General features: G+C 28.5%; 1 protein-coding gene across 7 annotated transcripts in view; it reads right to left on the bottom strand.

The window, feature by feature from the left end:
- The window catches only part of LOC129980952 (ecotropic viral integration site 5 ortholog-like), a 173,746-nt gene that overhangs the window by 63,393 nt on the left and 90,000 nt on the right, over nucleotides 1-20,353 (bottom strand). For all 7 annotated transcript variants that reach the window (XM_056091470.1, XM_056091472.1, XM_056091469.1 and 4 more), the window contains one exon: nucleotides 4,743-5,105. In XM_056091470.1, coding sequence (XP_055947445.1) covers nucleotides 4,743-5,105 — 363 coding nt within the window. The remainder of the gene's footprint in view (nucleotides 1-4,742; nucleotides 5,106-20,353) is intronic.

Consider the following 20,353-nt stretch of genomic DNA (forward strand, 5'->3'; position numbering starts at 1 on the left):
AAAAATAAACTTTTCTACACATCTTTCATTTATTATTATCTCAAAATCAGATTCATCGTGATAAAAATCTCGGCACATTTCAAGTTATCTCGTAAAACCAGAAGATACATAAATAATAGGCTCTGATTCAAATCGTATGCTCATAGATATGCAAAAATATTCCTATTTTCCCCAACTCATGTGATGAAATGAAAGATTATTTTTCAAAAAGAACCGAAAGAGAAAGAGAATAAGGAAAGAGATAAAATTCTTTATTATTAAAAATCATTGATTCATTTTTGATATCATTCAGAACACAGTCTTTTGCTGGTTTCTCCTTTTCTGCATAATACGTAACAGATTTGAATATTTAAATCAAGGGAGTAGCTGCTGAATTGAAATCTAATCTTAAAGGACAAGAAAATTTTGAATTTTGCTTATCTAACAAGACCTTTTAATTACAGTTTCGAAGGATAAAACTGATACTGTAAAAAGATTAAATTTGAATTTACTGCCACTGGTTGCGAGCATTGATAAATTAGTATCTGAATTCATGAATAATGGAAATGAGGGGAAATAATGGAAGAATGGTTGCGTTAATAGGAAACGCACAGGATCCCATCAATCCCTTTTTTTTTTCTTTTTTGGTTGAAACCACAAAATTTATAAGTTAAAATGCATACTCGTTGAAGAGGTAGTTCCAAGGAATTTGATTTCTTTCTTCAAATAAAATAGTTCTACTTTGAGTAGAAGACAACAAGTCTAAGATTAGATACAATTGTTGATATAGGAATGTTTAAATAATTACCACAAAAGTATTGAAATGTTTTTAATCGTATTTTAATTAAAAGGTCTTATAATTTTAAACGAGCAATTCTTGTGTGTATATAAATTTATTTTGTTTAAAAACGGCTCTAACGATTTAAGTCAAATTTTATATTTAAATAAGGTTAAGGTTAGAAAATATAAGGTTAGATTTTAAGTTTATCTATATGTCTTTCCTTAAAAAAAAACGCAATTTTATACACACAGAAAAAAAAAAAAAAAACTTTTTTTTGTCACTAACTATTTGAGTCTTTTTTTTTTTTTTTTTTTTTTTAATCTGCTCTCATTTTGACAATTTGACATAGCGCCATCTCAAATGTTTGTGGTGGCTCAAAGGATGATAATTTACAGGTACCTTAAAATTTGGTCAGATGCCACTATATGACATTATCCGAATACGAATACGTTCAGCTCAGATCTAATAGCAACAATGCAATTATTGTGTTAACCAATCAACTTGCCGTACAAGTAGCATTGCCTTATCTAAATATTTTCTCCGAAAAAACACGATTTTACAAAAAAAACTATCGAGCGAAGCTTGGTCTCCCTGGTACTAGATATAACAAGTCGAAATTCATAAAAATGAAAACTAGGTTCACCAATGTTTAGTGAAGGAAATATCAGGGGAAGGAATATTCATTCAAAATCGTGAGGTTTCGACATTAACATTCTTCTTGTAATATGCGAAGTCAGCAAAAGGAAACAGTACAATTCATTTCATAATAATATGAAAATCATACTAATACTGATGATAAATATTATCTAAAAAAAATAGTTAGCTTGAAAAATGCTATTCCAATGCATAACTATTGGAATGTACACATTCTGGTTTTCAGACGAAAAGTGACTTACAAGAAATATCACTTATCAGAGCTTTAAACTTTACGCAGTTTGCAAATACAAAACGTGGTGAAATCAATTCCAACTCTCTGGATGTAATCCAAATGCATTCTTTATTTTCCTCAAGAATTCTGTATCTTGCAGAAGATAAAGCCGACGGAATATAAAGATTCGATAAAATGAAGCCAATTTTGCTCATGGAATGCACATAATATGCTTCATTAAATTTCAGAAACAAGAATGCATGTAACAGGAAGAAAAATGCCGCGAAATGCAAAATTTGATTAAATTATATCAATTTCTGCTTACGGAATGTACGTAAAATGTATCATTTAATCTCGGAAACAATTGCGTATATTGTAGGATGTAAAAGGGCATGAAGTCAGAAGTAGAACTTGAAACCACATGCCATTGAATATCGGATGATAAGAGTTACTGCCGCAGCATTATACGAATAAATTCAATTGCAAATAAGTCCTAACAGTTATAAATTTCCATTAAAATAAATAGTGCCAATACAAATTCTTTTCAATTTTCATAAAACTAATAAGATGAAAGGTTGCTGATTGAACTAGACCAATTTCGCTTCGATCTTCGAAATCTGAGAAATGACTTATTATAATATAGATAATAAAAGTACCGATATGTCGGGTTCTCCTTCTTTACGTCCTTAACGAGTATTCATTTTTATAAAAATCAATTCTTTAGAATGTGTATGAATGTATGCTTAGAATGCGAATTAAATGTTGTATTAGCATTAAAGAGGAAAAAGGCTTTAAAAAATTTTGATACGATTTTCAATGATATATGAGGAACTTTTGTAAATTTAAACTGGGACTGATGTTATAAAGAATTTCATCTTTCACAGCTGACAATTATGAAAGGCTCTTATAAGCTTCAGATGTACTCCAGCGGAACTAAATTTTTTGGATAATTCTTAACTTTAAAATTAAATTACATTAGTAAGGTTAAACAAAAATTAGACTTATACTTAGTTGAAAGCAAAATAAAATTTCTGTCTGCGGAATAATGTAAATCTTCTTAAAAAAAGAAGATTCATTTTTCAGAAGTGTAATGTCAAGTTACATGTACGTTATATTCTGGTTGATTGACAGAGCATAGCTCCTCGCAGACAATATAATGTATAGGATTAAAAGATTAGATATTGAAAGTCACTAGTTGAAAAAAGATGAAAGACCAGACGAAGATGACCCGAGAAACCTTCGGAAACATTACAATAATATAAGAAGGAAGCAAACGATAAGTTGGAAATTTGTACTGGGAAACAAAGGCTTTGCGATCAAATCTGATACACAGTTAACCAATTCAACCTCGAATTGAAAAGTCCATTGAAGATTCAAATCTACTTTCAAATTCATAACATAAAAATTAGTTTAGTAAATGAGACAGGTTATTAAATATTTAATAAAAATGGGAAGCTGTGCCATAGATATTAATTCGCTGCCTATTTTAAGGATTCCTGTTTAATATTATTCTGTAGCTGCTTAAATATTTGAACAGATGAAAATCCGTCAGTCATATCATATCCTGAAATGATTCTTTGTATTTTATTCAAATCTGATTTATTTAAAGCTACGTGACTCATGTTGCATTTTATTCAAATCTGATTTATTTAAAGTTACGTGACTGATGTTGAATCCGGAAAACAATATTATAAACCGTCGGAACAAGAATTTAATATAACTATAACAAACGGCGCGACTGTTTACTCATTTGAGATTGCAAATAAAAAATCCCTTTACTTTAGTTTTATCTTAACATTGCAGATGGAAAGTGAAGGGGAATATATGAATAAATATATTTTGGAGCAGAAAGCTTTGTCTTTGGGTTTTTTAATAAAGATCCACACACACACACACACAGAGATATTATATTATATTATGTATATATATATATATATATATATATATATATATATATATATATATATATATATATATATAATGGTATCTCTTAATCTAAAAACTAATTAATTTCCAGATTTTTATTTTAATTTCATGCATATTAACATCATTCTAAAATATTTTCTTATTTCCTGATCCAATTCCCACTTTTTCATTTAATTAATTCTACACGCGCTTTGGAAAAGTGATGAATAACATATTCTCACGCTCCAAGTGAAGGGATAAAAATTCCTTATGCTTGCGACATTCTTTTAAAGATACGCAAGATTTTCTTTCCTATATCAAAATGTGTCAAAGAAATCCCTATCAAAGTCTCAATGCAAAATCACTGAAGGGAAAAATTTAGCTCTCTTTTATACTTGTAATGCGATGTACAAAAAAAGTACAAAAGAGAGAAGAAGTTTTATCATCGCTTCTTGTTCATAAAACGCCTCGTCATGAAATAAACGGAGTTTAAATATATGTTTACATATTATATATAATGGTTACTTCTTGGGGACACATTTTCAATATCTTGGGGACACATTTGCAAATAAGCTGCTGTCTATATAATTATCACTCAAATTTCCAACGGCTTAGATAAATAACTTGAAAATTTAATATTTAAAGCTTTACGATGACTAGCATGTCGAATAGAAATTAACGTGTTTAATTCATCCTTATTGTAATAAAATTCCTTATTACAGCATTTTTAATCATTTATATTATGATTTTACTTTTGCATACCAACATGTGCCTTAAAGAAATACAGAAAAACTAACCTAGAAAATATACATTAATTTTATTCAACTGTGTTTGCATTTTGCGAAGTAACTGAAAATCGTATATTTTCCCTATTATTTTAAAAATGCCTCTTATTTTTTTTTTTTTTTTTATAAAAATCCTCCCGTATGATATACATTAAAAAAGCCAGCAAAAATATGCTTTTTAACTTTCCGAAATAGTATTTTAAAACTTCTACACAAAAATTGCAGAAGTAAATTCTCTTGTGATTGGTAAGCTTTTCCTCTATCAGCTGAAACCAGCGCTTCTAATACATGCAACCAAACATCTTGTCTATACAAGGTATAGAACAGCTTTTCTTGGTCCACGTCCAAAATTGCAAAGAGAGCCCTCTAGATTAAATTCTGAGCCCTACAGCTTCACGAGAGCTGTTTCAAAATCATCACTCACTTGTTCTGGAACTCCAGCCTAGCCAAAAGCTCCATGTCTTCTTTGGAGCAAGGGGTTCCCGAAGGGGATAGAAGGATCTTGCACTCCCCTCCTCCCAAGGACAAGTTATCCTCTGCTCCTGAGGACGTGGATGAAGTGGAGAGGGTGGACGTGCTGCTGCCATCGGGGGGGATGGGCAGAGGAGTGAACAAAGCGGGAACAGGCTCCGATGTCATGGCGACCGGTGAGGTGGTGGCCATCAGCGAAGGTTTCTGTTCGCAGAAGTGGACGTTTTCTGTCCGCGGCGGCGATGCTTTTGACCAGGAGTCATTTCCGTCATCATGACCAGTGGAAACAGCGGGTTCTGGTAAGCTCGCGGAATCGCTGGAAATAAAAAGTTAAGAGACAGCGTTAAAATTTGTCAGATGTAACAAAATTTGAAAAGACAGGTTAAAATTCAGTATCTGATCAATCAACCATTTGTACTCGAAAAGTAATTCGATGCAAAATTATTCACCCAATATAAGGGCTTGTTTATTGTCCCGAAAAATAAATACATATATAATTGCTTCAAGTTTAATTTCCTTGAAAAATTAATTTACATCTTTTCACAGTTCTGTAAGTATTTTTAACAATCAAAATTGTAAAATAAATAAATAAAGCGTTAAAATGATTCACCGTCTTAAATGGCGAGTGAGAGGCACCATCCGAGTGTAAAGTTTAATTATTATAGTATATGTTTCTTTATTCCGTCTCTATAATTGAATAAATCATATCTGAAAGCAATTTTAATAAATTTGACTTTTAAACTGCTTGCAATAAAATAAGTGAGCAACATTTTTATTGCAGAGGAAAAAAAGTGTAAAAAAAATCTGTTGAGTCAATTTAATGAAATATAAAATCAAAAACACAATGAGAAAGATTTATTCATTGCCTGTTAATTGTATTTAAAGTTCAAATCCATAATAAAATTCAACAAACATAATCTTATGAACCCTTTGCACAATTGTTTTAAGTTAAATTGTCCCATTTAATTAATTTACATCTTCTTACTACCCTGCATGTATTTTAAACTATCAAAATTAATTAAAGAAATAAATAAAACTCATCGATCATCAAACAATTAACTCTTTGCACTCGGAAAAGTAATTCGATGCAAAATTATTCAACTAATATAAGAGCTTGTTTATTGTCCCGAAATATATATAACAGTTTCAAGTTTCATTTCCCCGAACAATTAATTTACATCTTTTCACCGTTCTGTAGGTATTTTAAACAATCAAAATTGTAAAATACATAAATAAAACTTTAAAATGATGCATCGTCTTGAATGGTGAGTGAAAGACATCTCCTGAGTGCAAAGAATTAATTTGAATAATTTTATCTAAAAACTATTAATACCTTAACATTTTTTTTATATAGAATGAATTTCAGATGGCAAATGAAGGCAAAACACATTTAGAATGAGAAACTAGGATTTCTGCACACCATTTTTATAACTAACTTTACCACATTTTAAATACATACAGATTCTGAAACTTACTACGGATTACACAAATTCGAAAGTCAAATGCTCAAATTTTAATACGAATGATCTCAGAATGGTGAATTGGTAATAATGGTTAACCAGTTAACTGGGTATGACGAAATATTTCAATGCAAAACGGATTGAATATAAGTTAATTACCCAGTTAATAGGTGAAAAATAGCAACGTAGTTCAATATAAAAATTTCTACATAATAAAACACACCAAAATTGTTCATACGAAAAATTATACTTAAAAAAAGTAATCGCGCATTTCTACAAACATTCCTTTTAATTTCAAAATAAATGAATGCGATTAAAATGACGAGTCTGATAATTCTATGCATTAAATACTTCTAACTAATAAATATTTGCCCTTAGAAATTTAACTTCTTCTTCAACAACAACAACACAAAAGCATCTGAATAAGGAATACTTGTAATAATTTAAAATTTTACAAAGTGAGAGCCTATATTTACAACATTGAATTAAGAAGCAATAATTCAACATACATGTAATAAAACAAATTTAACTCTCTGGGCAAAGGCTAGAGACTCTGTGGTTTAACTACTACATCCCGTTTCCTGCGTCAAAAATATTTGTTGCATAAGTTTACTTAACGCCGTTGTTTAAACAAGACAGATACGAACACAATAAAAAATGAGCTATGCATAATATTCGAAAAATTTATACACTAATTAACTTTGGAGATATCTTAAAACATAGAAATTAAAATTCATGACTACATAATTAAATAACATAAAATTTAATGCATTTTTATTAGAGTAAGTAGATGTATGCATTTGTATGTATTATTGCACAATCCAAAAATAATACATACCAACAAAATAAAGATTTCAAAACTGACTGATCTTTAATGAGTACTGAATATTAATGAGGAAAAAAAAATCAATATTCAAGAGACTGAAAAACTATCAAGAACATCAACAATCCAACGAAAATAATCAAAAATATTTATTCTACATTAATGATGAGTGTCTTTGTTATTTCAGAGGGGTGGAAACGAACACTTCCTTTTTATATTGAACAATAAATTTTTCAGCTTCGAAAATGCAAATACGACGCTATTGAGAGAAATCACTTGAAAGATAATCTACTATTTGTTCAACCATTTCATAAACATTATTTGAAATGCTGTTCATTTTTTAAAATGATTCGTTAAACGAAGAAATATATATTTCAAAAAAAAAGGGGAAACTTGCTGGATTACTAATTGAGTCATTTAATAAAACATGTTTGTACTGTAATTAATTTTTACAATAATTCTTCATTTTTATTATTTTTTTGGAATATTTTTACGTTTTTTGTTTCCTAGTTTGCAGAATCGTAAATAATTGTCAATGTTATTCGTCAGTTCCTTTTGATTTTATATATTATGAGTTATCCTAGTGGAAAATGAAGAGACTCCGACTAATTAAAATAGTTAATAAAGATAACGAATAAAAGTTAAAAACACATTCAAGTATTAGGTATTTTCTTTCCAATCACATTCGAAATAAAAAAAAAAAAAGAAGTATTGCATGTAATATTTACGGCAAGCTAAACTCGACAATACAAAAATTTTAAAATATTGTTATTGCTGAAGAAATATCAGTTTTCTCACTTTTTTCCTTTTCCCATTCCATTCCAAGAAATCATTATTTAAAGTAATTATTAGTTTTCGCGCCACATTACTTCCTCGGACATTGTTCATATATTAGATTTCAAAAGCGTTTTAACACTCATCAGCAAGCAAACTTTTAACATTTGATTTCGCTCTACATAATCATATTTATTAATACAATAAAAAATTATTTCCTTTGTCCGGTCTGAATTTTTTGTTTTGTTGAAATTAGTGGAAAAGTAAAGAGAGTGCTAAGAGAAATATACAGGGTGTCCTGAAATAAACTGATGATTTTCAAAAATGCATAACAGGAATACGCCATCTATCGATAATTTTTTGAGTTAAAACCAAAAACAGCGGGAGGGAAAATTTATGCCCAGTCCCACATGAATTTTTTTTTTAAAACTTTCACCGTTTTCATGTTTTGCATTTTTGAAAATCATCAGTCTATTTCAGAACACCCGGTATGAATTACAGTATCATTCATAAAGAATTTGATTTCTATTATTCTTGAAAGAAATTTATAACCATGGTTATTTTATTGGAATGGATTTATATTTAATTACTTATGAATGATGTTTCATATTTTTTTCTCGGTTTTAGATAATTTTATAGGGATTGCTTGACATTAAAATCCATTATTATTTTATAATTGTGACGGGAAAATCTTTTAAGGATGCACGGCATTGAATTGAACTTTGGAAAAAAATTGTACGATTGTTTAATATATGAAATAAACATGAATGCTTATAACTGTTCTACGGCACCTTTATTAGATTTTATTAAGCAACAGTCTGCTAAAAGTCACATTTAAATGATAAAAAATCAATTTATAAAAGTATTTTTTCAAGCATCATTTAATCAGAATAAATAAAACTACTTTTAAAACTCGCTTGATGTTTATAAAAAAAAGTATCTTAAGAATACACGGAGTTCTCTTTAGTACTTCGCATAAACATTTAAAAAAAAAATCAAAAAAAATTTCAATATTTAAATTTTATCTCTCTATAAAGATTTATTTTTTGCCCTTTAAAATCTGTTGATCTAGTTCCCCTTCTTCCCATTTTAAACTTAATTCCCAAACGGTACATATATCTACTAGAAGTTCAAATATTTCTTTTGAGCAGTCAAGTAAGCTTCATAAAAAAGTATTAAAAAAAATCAAACTTAAAGAAGTTTCCGAACCCTTCAGTAAGTGGCTTGAAGTTCTCATTTTAAATCTAGACCCTAAGGCTAGACGAAAGCTATTTACTAAACTATTTACAGAACGACGTCGTGTCGCTGTCAAGGACAAAAAAAAAAAGTGCCCCGATTTCTGCTATCTGTGTGAAATAAATTGTTCAAATAAATAAAAGAATAGAATTCGTAAAATCAGCTCTATCTAAAATGTGGAAGTTTAAAAGAAATACAATAAAATAAATAAATAAAAAAAATCGTCGGAATGATTTTCAAATGCTAAAAATTGGAAAGACTTCTTATCCTTAGGGTTAAAAATACTTCCAAGGATTTGAAGAATCATTTAAAACGAAAAGATATCACCATGCGAGTTGAATGACCGTTTAAAGTGATAAATAAAATGAATTCATTTGAGTTTTTATAGGTTCGAGTCCAGTTGAAAGATTTCAAAATTGGTTTTAAAAAGAACAATTCTTGTTCTTCAAAAAATATTTAATAATTTGTTTTCCTCATCGTTAAAATAAAACAGATTAAACAGAAGTTACAGAGGAAGTTAACGCTGGTTACAAATTTTATATTGTTACATTCGAAATCAGCTAAAATTTGTCCAGCAAATCGATACTTGTTATGCTGATATATGTTTTATATATGTTACATTAATCGAAATATGTTATATATCGTTGATCGATTAAATATTATTAATAGATATATATTATATTAATTAAAATACTTGTTATGCCGATATATGTTATATTAATTATATATATTACATATTGTTAATCGATTAAATATTATTAATCGATATATATTATATTAATTAAAATACTGGTTATGCCATATAATTTTAATACTCCCATTGGCTTAAAATGCCACCAACACTTTTACAATGTTTTTACTATATTGGCCGGCATATTCAGAATATCCAAGAGCATCGTAGAGATACCGTGCAATATCTGATGTTAATAGGATTAATAATATTTTTAAAGTATTTTGTCATTAATTTGTAATTTTATTTGAAATATAGAGCAGTTCCTATTTGCCCTAATAAGTTTATCATTTTTTCCCCAGATAAGTTTTAAACGAGAGCGTATTCTATAAAAATATAATAAAATTAACAATCACCGTTACGAACATTTTCCCACGGAAAATGAATTAATTTTAAATGCAATGCATTAGTTTAATTGTTCTTGATCCTAATAAAAACGCGTTTTTAATGTTCTTTTAAATCATACGAGTAAATCTTCTATTAACTATATCAGGAAAATCTGAGACAAACAGCTAATCAAATATCTTAATGGATTCTTTTGGAAAGACAAGAGAATGCAGCAAAATTTAATTTCACATGTGCGGAATTTCTTTTAAGAACAATAAATGAAATTTAAGTGGATGTAAATTATTTAACATGTTACCATGACATTATTGAGATTTTTAATACAATTAGAAGACGAAAGAACAACTCATTTATCTTCAAATCAATATCGAAGAAGAATTTCAAATGAATCGAATAATAATATTATTTAACTGATTTAATATACATTTTAACGATCGTAAAAGATATATTAAATGATAATATGTTAAATTTAGAAGGAAAGTAGACATCTAAAATTCGTTAGATAAATACCTGAATTAAAATTAATATAATATCAGTGAAAGAATTAAAGACATTAGGTACAAGGAGCAATGATCATTATCAATCAGAAAATAGGTACCGATTTCAAAATCGAGTTATTTACATGATACAAGGATTTGAAATGCATTTTTCTATAAGTTTTTATACAAGGATTTGAAATGCTATTATAAAAACTGCAATTCACAGTCTAAACCTGACTAATTCAGAAATTTAAAAATGCAGATTGTACAATAATGAAAGAGAAAAAAAAATCGGAAAAGCAAAATAGTTAAATTATAAGAGAGATAGAGAGAGAGAGAAAAAATTAAACCTATACTATTCATTTTTGGAAGGAGGATGGAGAGAAGAAGAAAAATAGCAACGAAAAATAAATACAGTACACAGTAAAAATAACATTCCAATCCTCATTTATTGAAGACAAAGGAAGCACATTAAATTAAAATTTATGAGCATTAGTTACAATGTAACAATCTTAAACTAATAGAAACGATACAATTCGATAAAGAAAATACGGATAAAAAAATATTTCGGAAATGGTCCAAACGACCTACATTTTCGACGTCAAGAACTAAAAAAAAATGTACTGAACAGATAAAATAAAAATACAAATCCAATGTAAACAATCTATTTTTATTGAATATTATTCAAGTAAATTCAATAAAGGGAACGGGCTCCTTTTTTTGTGTAAAATTTTATTCCTATCTTCGTGCATTAAACATTTAAAAAATATTTGATAAATGTATATAGTTATCGCTCGTATTTATTTTTATATATATGATATTTATACCACCAAAACCGAATTTAATCAACAACGAAAGCAATACCACTTTCTATTCAGTAATATATGTATTTTCTTACTGAAACAGTTCCGAAAATGACCAAATTTTTTATCCCTTATCTTCCATTTTTTGAGCATTATTTCCAAAGATTTGGAATTTATTTGAAATGAGGCAGTTAGAAAATAAAAGCAAATGGAAACGTCTTTTCGCAGAATATAAAGTATTCTGGAAAATCCGAGAAGAGTGCAGAAAACGAGCATTAGTAAGCAGATTTACGAAAATTGGAAAAGGTAGTAAATAATGAAACATTTCTCAGCCTCCAGCAATTCCCTACTTATGAATGCCGTTGCAGTGAAGTTTCTATTTATTATTTCTTATCATTTAATGCCTGGAAGAAAGGAAGTAAAAAAGATGATGTTTTATGTATTTATAGCATAAAGAAAAAAGGCGAAAGGTGGCATATAGTTCTTAACGAAATAAATTCAGCAATTCTGTGTTTAATATTCAATGCAATCTCAGCAAATGTAACCGTAACTAGAATTTTGCCAAAAGACATTTCGTAAAGTTTATTAAATAGAAATGTCAGTTATTACTATGAAATTTTATTTTATTATATATATTATTTAGCAAGTATGTTTTCTTAATAAATTGGAAGACATAATTCATAATTTTATCATAACATTTACAATACTTTAAAGCTATTTTTTTCCATGATTATGTTAGAATTTAAAAATGCTATTACTTGTAGATAATGTTTAGCAGAAAGATTTTGGGAAATCGTCAGGGCTTAGATATAGGCCCATTTGTATCACTCATAATTCATCACAAATAAATATGGTGATGATTCTCGGGCAACTTTTCCCATCAGTATATGAATTATATGTAATAGGATCCTGAAGTTCTTCAAGGATTTTTATTCTTCAAAATTTCAAGAAAATAGTCCAATTTTGATCTTTTGTCACGATTTCTTTGCCCAAGCCATGATGAGAGCGGCGTAGTGAATCGACTAGGAAGGTAGAAAGCAGTAAAGAGAAAGGACGTGAAAAAAATATTCTGAATGTATATAATTTTTGAAAAAAAAAATTTGCAATACAAAATTATTTTTACAGGGTAGATTAATTAGAAAATATTATATGCATACAAGTATATAATAATTTCGAAATTTCAACACAGAAAACGAGAGAGAAAAAGAGAGACATTAAAAAAAAATTTTATGCAGACAAAAGAATAAAAAGAGAGCAAACCGTAATTTAAGGTTGAAGCATAATTTAAATTTTACCATCAATACTAAACAAAAAAAAAAAAAAAAAAAAAAAAAAATCAAATTATAAAAAATGAAATTTTTTTAAAAATTCGAATTTTTTTTTATAATTAATAAAAATCCACTTAATAAATATTTAAATAAAATAAAAGAAAAGAGGCATCAAGATTTCAATAAGCACCGCTTAGCAACCATTACGCATACGGTTGCTACTTATATTCATCAAAATAATACGTAAGTTTCTCAAATAACAAAAATATGCATTCTATATTATAAACAAGTGATACAAAATTCCAAAGTAATAAGTAATCTGAGATATTTCTACATACATAAACAAAGAAATGACATTTCAGCGGTATATAAATAGCCTACAACATGCATCTGAACGCACGATATCAAGTTAAATATTTGCTTATTGTGAAAAATCAGTTAAACTATACTGTTTAGCGATCAAATTATTTCGTTTTAATCTTCCAGACGAGTAACTTAAAAAAAATATCAACAAACAAGAGCCGAACAGCTGTTTTAGACATATAGAGCGCAGACGCTGATTAAAACAGAGGAGGGGGGGGGAGGAATCGCTTTTACCTCATTTTAAACCATACTGAGTAAGCTGAATTAGAGCCAAAGGAAAGGGGGGGGGGCGTTTGCGTTTGTATACTTTGCGTTATGCTAAACGAAGCAGGTTAGGTGCCAGTTTCGAAAATTAGAAGAAAAAACGAGATTTCAACCATTTGTCGAAACCTTCGTAGCATGATACAATGTTTTAGGCTTGATTCGTCAATTCTTCAGTTCATTTTAAAAATTTACTTTTAGTAAATTTTGCAATTTACTTTTTTTATATATATAATAGCGATAACATATACAGAGAAAATGTATTTGATATCGTCACTACACACGCGTATATAAAATGCAGTGACTAAATCATTATAACATACTGCAAAATATACTTCAAAATATTTTTTTTTAATTTATTAAAAGTGAAAAAAAATGACTAAAACTTTTTTTAAAAAAATTTTAAAACAATGTAGAAATTATCTTTGTGTGATAACATGCTTCAAAGTTATTGAAGGAAAAAAAATTCAGCATTTAGATTATTTTTAAATTGAAAGTCTAAACTTTGAAGGGGAAAAAAAGAGAACTCTGCTTTATGAAGTATCTGCTGGCCAAAAAGTGACTACGTGTCAAATTTGGTAGCTATGCGCTCAATGAATAATTTATTTATTATTTTATTTATGGTACACGTCACATTCAGGTATAATATTCTAGCCTACAAACATTTTCATGTAAAAAAGAAAAACAATCACGGTATCACTACTAAATAAGTTTTTCCACTTCAGAAAGAAAATAGATAATGCACCTATAATTAAATTAAGAAAATCAGTCCGATTTTATTCCTAAGTCTAATTTCTTTCATTCTGTAGAATAAGTCTTTTCAAAAAAATAAAAGCTTTTAAATTAAGAAAATTGAATTATCATATTTATTTTTCGACAAATTGAAACTGAAATAATGAGATAATAATTCAATTAAGATTAAATTAATTAAAAAACGATCGAAAAGAGCAAAAAATTTTCATTACCTTCAACTAGTGAAACTAATCATATTTAATCCCCTATGTTATGAGTTTATTTAATGACTTAATTAGATAACACATTTTATTTCAGACACTGTTTCCAATTGCACAAGAAAGGGAAAGGAACCTCAGATATTTGAACATGTCCAAACGATTCTTGTCTAAAATTAATAGCTACATATATACAATTTAAATTTACAAATTTTGCAAAGAAACTCAAAAATCTGACATGCTATCGCCTCATTTAATGAATTAATACTTGTAATTCAATCTAGTTGAAGTAGTCTCTTCGAAACTTTCTTGCATAATCTCCAATAAAGGTGTTATCCGCCTCACCCACCCCTTAGATAAAAATATGGACATGGATAAGATGAACAAATCTCTTGCATGAATTGACGAACTTAAGCTATAAAACACAGACCTTTATTATGAAATTAGCATTTTAACTAAATATATCGTCTAAAATGCATTTTGAACGCTTTTTTTATCATTTGAAACCAAAATTTGACCCAACAGTCAAATAAATGATCACATACCAAATTTCATTGATTTAAGTCCTTGCATTTATGAGTTATTGTATCTACACGCATACAAAAGTACAGAGCCAGATTTCCTTCAAGATTTGTTCTATAAAGTCTATATACTAAATTTCATGCATATAACTCAATACGATTTTGTATTAATCGTATTAAAAAAACATAAGGCCAAAAATATGTTTTTTGAACTCAGAGAGGTCTGAACCTTCTTCGTTTTTAATTATTTGAGTATTTTCTCTATGCATCATTACGAGAAAGTAAAAAAGAATTCCTTAATCAAAATTAAAATAATATCCAAATTCAAATACTATCTACAAAGGTGACATATATAAATAGAAAAAAATATAAATGATATCTAAGAAATAAATTAATATTGGCAGCAAGAAATTTGGATATTTCAGAAAGCAGAAAAATCGCTTCGAATATCAATGCAATTTTGAAATGTTTCCGTCAAGAAGTGTTTTTTAACAAATGAATACCTGGTGTTAAAACATCATAGCCATTACAGATTGTAATCAATCATTTTAATGCTAAAAAATACAAGGAAAATTAATAGAATAACTGCTATGATACATTTAAATGCCTCCTATCAATATATCCTAATCGTTCAATTATGTATTGAACAATCGCGTTCTAATCTTGATCCATAAATAAAAATTCAAGTAATGAAAAAATAGGAAGTAACAAAATCTTTTCAAAATAATAAGTACATAAAAAGATTAAACACAGCACTTTCCCTATTTTGTAATTCTAATATCAGAAAAAATTTTAAACAAAAACCAAGTAATAAAAGTCTGATGGAAATGTATTTATTACACATAATATTTAAATCCCATTAAATTAGATATGCTTCGGAAAATACATCCTCAAAAGATATCAGATCTATTTGAAATTCTAATAGAACGGTGAATGCAAAGAATTGAATTATTCTTTTGACCTATAATTTCCAATATCTCTTCTTTGTTTTGAACGTTCAAAGAATTTGCTGATTTGAATCAGTAACAAAATGATACGTTTCATTTGAATTCAAATATTGAAATTACGTAACAATATGCAAAAATGTTGTGCCCTTTCAAAATTTTTCAATAATATGTCTACACTGCACATTGATTACCAAATTCCTTTAAAAATTTTGGAAGTAAAATTATATATATGCACAAAAAGTTATGTAACAGTATAATTACATTCAAATTATCTTTTGCTTTGAAAATATTTGATATTTTAAAAAAAGTATCGTTTTAAAATAATGAATAAAATTATTTCAGTTAAAAAGAAAATACCAATTAAGTAAAAATACCCAATAAATTACTACAATCTTTAAATTACATATTTATGCATGATATTTCATTATAATATGAAAACCAAAGCAAAAATATAATGCCTGTAATATGAGAATTCTGCTCCCTTCAACGTACTGACGAATTTCAAATTTTTTCACTTGTTATAAAGAAACGAAACACAGAGTATATACTTTCTGTTACACACAATATTTACTGATATATATATAGAATGAAACTAAACTGTCAGAGGTATTAAATCTATTTTTGGCACCGAACAGTTCAGGTAAAATTCCAAAATCCCCAAATAGAAGTAGTGGCAGTTAAAGGCTAATACGATATCGGACCACTTCCGTTCAAATAAAACTACTTTCTTAAAAAAATAATTTGAAATTCGTCTGATTTGAATGATTATAAATTTTTATTCAGAAATAAAAAAAGTATAATTCTATATAGTACATACAAAGGATTTTCTTTCTTCCTTTTAACTAAGAAGCTAATGTAATTAGCTAACAGTGCATTATCATCTATTATAATGCAGTATCATTTATGCGCGGCAGGACATGGAATTAGATTAAATATCAAATAAAAATAAACCAGAGTATAAAATCAATTTTTCAAGAATTAAATAGCGTAATTATTACCAAACCAATCTTACGTTTAAAAGTTCTAAAAGCCCATTATATGTAATTGTATATGTACCTCAAAGTACATATATAACTTTCTTGTTCATATTTACAATACATTTATGGAATGTTTAATTCAGTATCTTCTAAAAACTAATTTCTTGATGCTGCATTATTTATTCTATTAGTTATGAAATCAAATAAAGTTTGACTGCGGAAAACAGCAGCAGATTCCAGTTACCAATAACAAACAAAACAGTTTACAAATGAACGGATTTCATTTTATTATATTATTTCTTATACGGCATTGGCATTCAATTTCTAAAAACTATTTAAATATTATACTACTAATTATTACAAAAATTTAAATTGAATTGAATTTTAGAATACAAATTTAAAAAAATCCTTAAAAAAATCAACAGTTTGTTTCCTTGTACTATTTTCAAGTTAAAATTTAAAATCACAAGGATAATATTTTATTTCATCTCATTACTTCATTAATGATATTTAAAAATGACTATTTATCACTAATAATTTCTCATTTTTTGAGAATTCATCAAGGATAAAAAAATGTTTACATTATGATTGAAAATGCAAATAATAACAACAACAACAACAATAATAAATGAATATGCATGTGTTCATGAAATCAAGGCTGTAACTACCACATGGGCCCTTGTATACCTGTCATGTCATTTTAAGCCAGTTGACAGTGGTCTTCCCTAAACTTTCTTTAATACACTTGTCATGCCAGAGAAGGCTTTGCAGGGCATTGGCGTACAATATAACTTTTGGCGTGAATTTAGCAATTTTACTGAATCTATTGCATGATCCTTGGCGAGATGTTTAGCGATTAATCCCTGGCATTCGCTTAATAGCATCCAAAAATCGAATGAGTGCTTTAGACACTTTTTTCTCAAACGATTAAAACAACAATCTGACACAAAGCTGCACTTGTAGTCACAAAATCAAATACCAAATTCGACACATCTAAGTCACAGGCCTTTTTGGGTTATCGCGTTTACATGTTTTTCTGAAAGTACAGACCGACAGACTGTCAATCACTTAATAGATTTAAGCTTAATATTCGACAAGTGCTTACATTACAGAGTTAAATCTACATATCGAATCTTATCTACTGGCTCTCTTCGTTCTGTGGTTATTGTGTTAACTTATATTTGAACATTTGGAAAGACGGACCTCCACTGAATATATTTTTACACTAAATTTGATAGAAATGTGACAGCAGAGACCGTATACCAAATTTCAACCGTTTAGTTCAAAGCGTTTTTGAATCATCTTTGTCACAGATAAATAGACGAAAATTCACTAAAAATGTGCTTTTCGAACTCAGGGGATGGGGGTCTAAAACATGAAGATTCATAAAAATCTCGATTTGGAATTGTTTTGACGATTGTTATATTTTCTCTATGCAACGTATACGAGAAAGTAAAAATCAGTCAAGTTTAAAATAACTTTCAAAAAGTACTTTTTCTTTTTACAGGCTAGTTATATCATATTCTTTTTGGCCCTATCAGAATTATAAGAAATAAAAATATTGCTTAGAAGCACACATCGACGACACATTTATCAATTTTTTTCCTCATTTGTTTAAAATGTATAAAGCTATTTTAATTATTTAGAAACTGATCAATCATAACAAAATATATAGTTGAAAGTTGAAAGAAACAACACAGAAATTTAACCCATCATCATTTGTTGCTCTGGGTCCCCTTAATCCCTTGTTATTATGTCCCTGGGAATAATACTATTTTCTGGGATCTTTAAAATTCGACTACTTAAATTTAAAAAAAAAAAAATCTCGTGAACATTATCAACGAAGAGGGGAAAAAATAGATTTTGTTCAACATTCCTCAAATAAACTACGTTAAAAAAAAGTTAAAAACAGACCTCCAACAATGTGAAACCATTAACACGCCGTGGAAATGAAATAGATAAAAGCAAAAACATATTCTTTAAAGGATTACGATGACATTTTCTAGGGCGATGATAAAATATTTCTTGGATGTCAGCCAACATTTTTTAATTAAAAAACGCTTTCACCAAAAAGAATGAAACGCGATGACTTTTCTTTAATCTTCAAAAGCGGGGAAAAAATTCAGGCGTCTTAGGAGGTCAAAGTTACAAGCACAGTATAATTCCCCTGTAAATAGAAGTTCATTATCGAATGACGGGGGACATAAGCAGCAAAAAATGACCCCTTTGAAACGACAATGTAATTCGTTATATCTGTTTGCTGCCATATTGTAGTCAGACAGCCGATAAAAGAAATGGCATATATATATAAATTTTCAATGATAAATTATGTTAGGTCAAAAATACGATATTGTATTATTTCTATAAAAAGCAAAAGCGGCTTCTCCTAAGGAGTAAATCTAACAAAATAATTAATTTAGTTAATAACAGTGGAAAACATCAGCCCCGAAGTCTTTTATTTACTAATTCTTTCTTTCTTGTATGACTTATTACTTTCTTATATCATTCTTTCTGTGACAAAGATAACTTAAAAACGTTTTGAGCTAGACGGTTGAAATTAGATATACGGTCTTTATACCAAATTTGCAGATTTCTATCCATTTTGAGTAAAACCCGTTCAGCGAAAGTTTGTCTGTCCGGCTGTTCGAATATAAGTTAGCACGATACTACAAATGACGAGAGCTAGATAGATAAGATTCGGTATATAGATTTAACATCTTTAGTGTAGACACCTGTGGAATTTTGAGCCAAATCCAACTAGTATTTGACTGTCTGTCGGTCTATACTTCTAGAAATAAGTAAACGCGATAATTGAAAAACGCAATGACTTAAACATAACAAATTTGTTACGTTATTTTGTGACTACAAGTGTAGTTCTGTGTCAAATTTTTTGTTTCAATCAGTTGAGAAAAACATATCTAAAATGCAAATTCGATTTTTGGATATTATTAATCGTATGCTAGGGATTAATCGCCAAATAACTCGCCAAGTATCACATGATAGATTTCATAAAAATGCTAATATAACGCCAAAAGTTAGCATCTCTTTAATATTGTAAGTCAGTGCCATCCATGTAAGGCGTTCTCTGACACGACAAATTTATTAGAGTCTGTGTGAGAAAATATTGAGTAGACTATTCCTGCTGGTTTCTTTGCTAACTATTTGGCAGAAAAGAATATTTCTTCCAGCAAGGTTTCTCCGCATATGTACAAGATGGTCAATGCTTAAGTATGAAACAAGAACTTTCTAAGAATCTCATAGTAAAAAAGATGGGGGGTGGGGGTGGGAAACCCCAGTAAAATACAACAGAATCGATTCATACACAAGTAGTATATATATATATATATAGGAAAAATGAAACGAGGAGACATTTACAATTAACAAAAAATAAACTCGAATTATTCGCGAACTAAATTAAAATAAAATAACATAGTCAGAATCGGCACGATACTTATATATACGTGAAAAAAAATGTGAAGGAAAAAGTATCTAACTTGGAGGAAAGCAAGGTCAAAGAATGACGAAGAATTCCGGAAATGTGCTCATCCTTCCGCGTCTCACCCCTTAATCAGATAGAATCGTCGAAAACTAGTCGTCTCAGGATATTGAAACGAACAGTAAAATGCG

The sequence above is a fragment of the Argiope bruennichi genome, chromosome 8, assembly GCF_947563725.1.
Source record: "Argiope bruennichi chromosome 8, qqArgBrue1.1, whole genome shotgun sequence".
NCBI lineage: Eukaryota > Metazoa > Arthropoda > Arachnida > Araneae > Araneidae > Argiope > Argiope bruennichi.